At 58.6% G+C, this 1,130-nt stretch overlaps 1 protein-coding gene across 1 annotated transcript in view; it reads right to left on the reverse strand.

The window, feature by feature from the left end:
• LOC102754729 overlaps positions 1-1,130 on the reverse strand; it is a 10,240-nt gene that overhangs the window by 5,413 nt on the left and 3,697 nt on the right. Inside the window, 2 exon segments of the mRNA XM_015567123.1 lie at positions 6-146; positions 640-800. Of these exon segments, the coding sequence (XP_015422609.1) occupies positions 6-146; positions 640-800 (302 nt within the window).

A 1,130-nucleotide genomic window follows, 5' to 3' on the forward strand; every position in this document is an offset into this window, starting at 1 on the left:
CTGGCTGTTGCCAGCCCAGCCGTGCAAGGAAAGAGTCAGTGGTTTCTTGGGATTGTCGTTGCTCCTGAAGCCAGTCAGCGCCTTGAGAATCACCTCCGTGGCCAGATGCTGCCCAAACAGCTTCTCCTCCAAATCCAGCTTGAGGGCTGCAGGAGCCAGCCGGAGAACAGAGAGAGAAAGGCACGTTAAACCTGCACCAGCCAAGAGGCCTCATCCCCGCCGGCCAGAGAGGCGCCAGGGCACGGGGCCCAGCAGGGTCTCTGCCGGACCCCAGGCTGGCCCTGCGGCGGAACACGGGCTGCAGTCACATGGGGCCACTTGCAGGGAAAGCTTAGGAGTATCCTAATTAAGTTAATAACAATGTACCTACCTGTATAGTTTAAGTTTAAAAAATGTGGCTCTCAAAGGAAATTTCAATCGTTGTACTGTTGATATTTGGCTCTGTTGACTAATGAGTTTTCCGACCACTGAACTAGATGGACGAGTGTCCTCAACACTCCGGGCTCTGACACGCAGGCCACACGTGTCCCTTCATCCCAGGACTAGCCCTCTCTCCACTGAGCTGCACGCTCCCCGCCACCCCACTGGCCTGTCAGAACGCCCGGGCCAGATGTGGGCAGCCTGGGTGGAGGCCACAACCTGCAAACCACTGAAGGTTCAGGTGACTCAGAAGGGCTGACCACGCTGCTTTCAGTTTCTTCCTGATGTGATCCCTGGGGTCACAACGCCGACACGGGGCGTGGACAGGACAGGGACCACGTATGACCTTGACCAGGTCAGCGAGGCCGGCAGGGCAGGCCCTACAGACTCACAGTTCTTCACAGGTTTGAATGTTCTCCCTGAACACCTTCTCCCGCCTCCCTGATCTATCACCAGCGAACCTCACGGGACCCCCTTCCGTCTTCCCCTCTGACTCTGATGCAGAAAATAAGCGGTAAAGCTGCCACTTTGGGAGCATTTCTCAAGCCGGTGGGAATTGTCGGTTTGTCTCAAACACATTCGTAAGGATCCTGACACGCGTGGACGTTCCTGACGTCCACAGGAGGCGCGGCTCCCAGGGCTGCGGTCCCGACCGAGGCCCCACCGCCCTCTGCCTCCCCCACCTCGGGGCCCGGCCCTCGCGCCCCTCC

The sequence above is a fragment of the Myotis davidii genome, unplaced genomic scaffold, assembly GCF_000327345.1.
Source record: "Myotis davidii unplaced genomic scaffold, ASM32734v1 scaffold142, whole genome shotgun sequence".
Lineage (NCBI taxonomy): Eukaryota > Metazoa > Chordata > Mammalia > Chiroptera > Vespertilionidae > Myotis > Myotis davidii.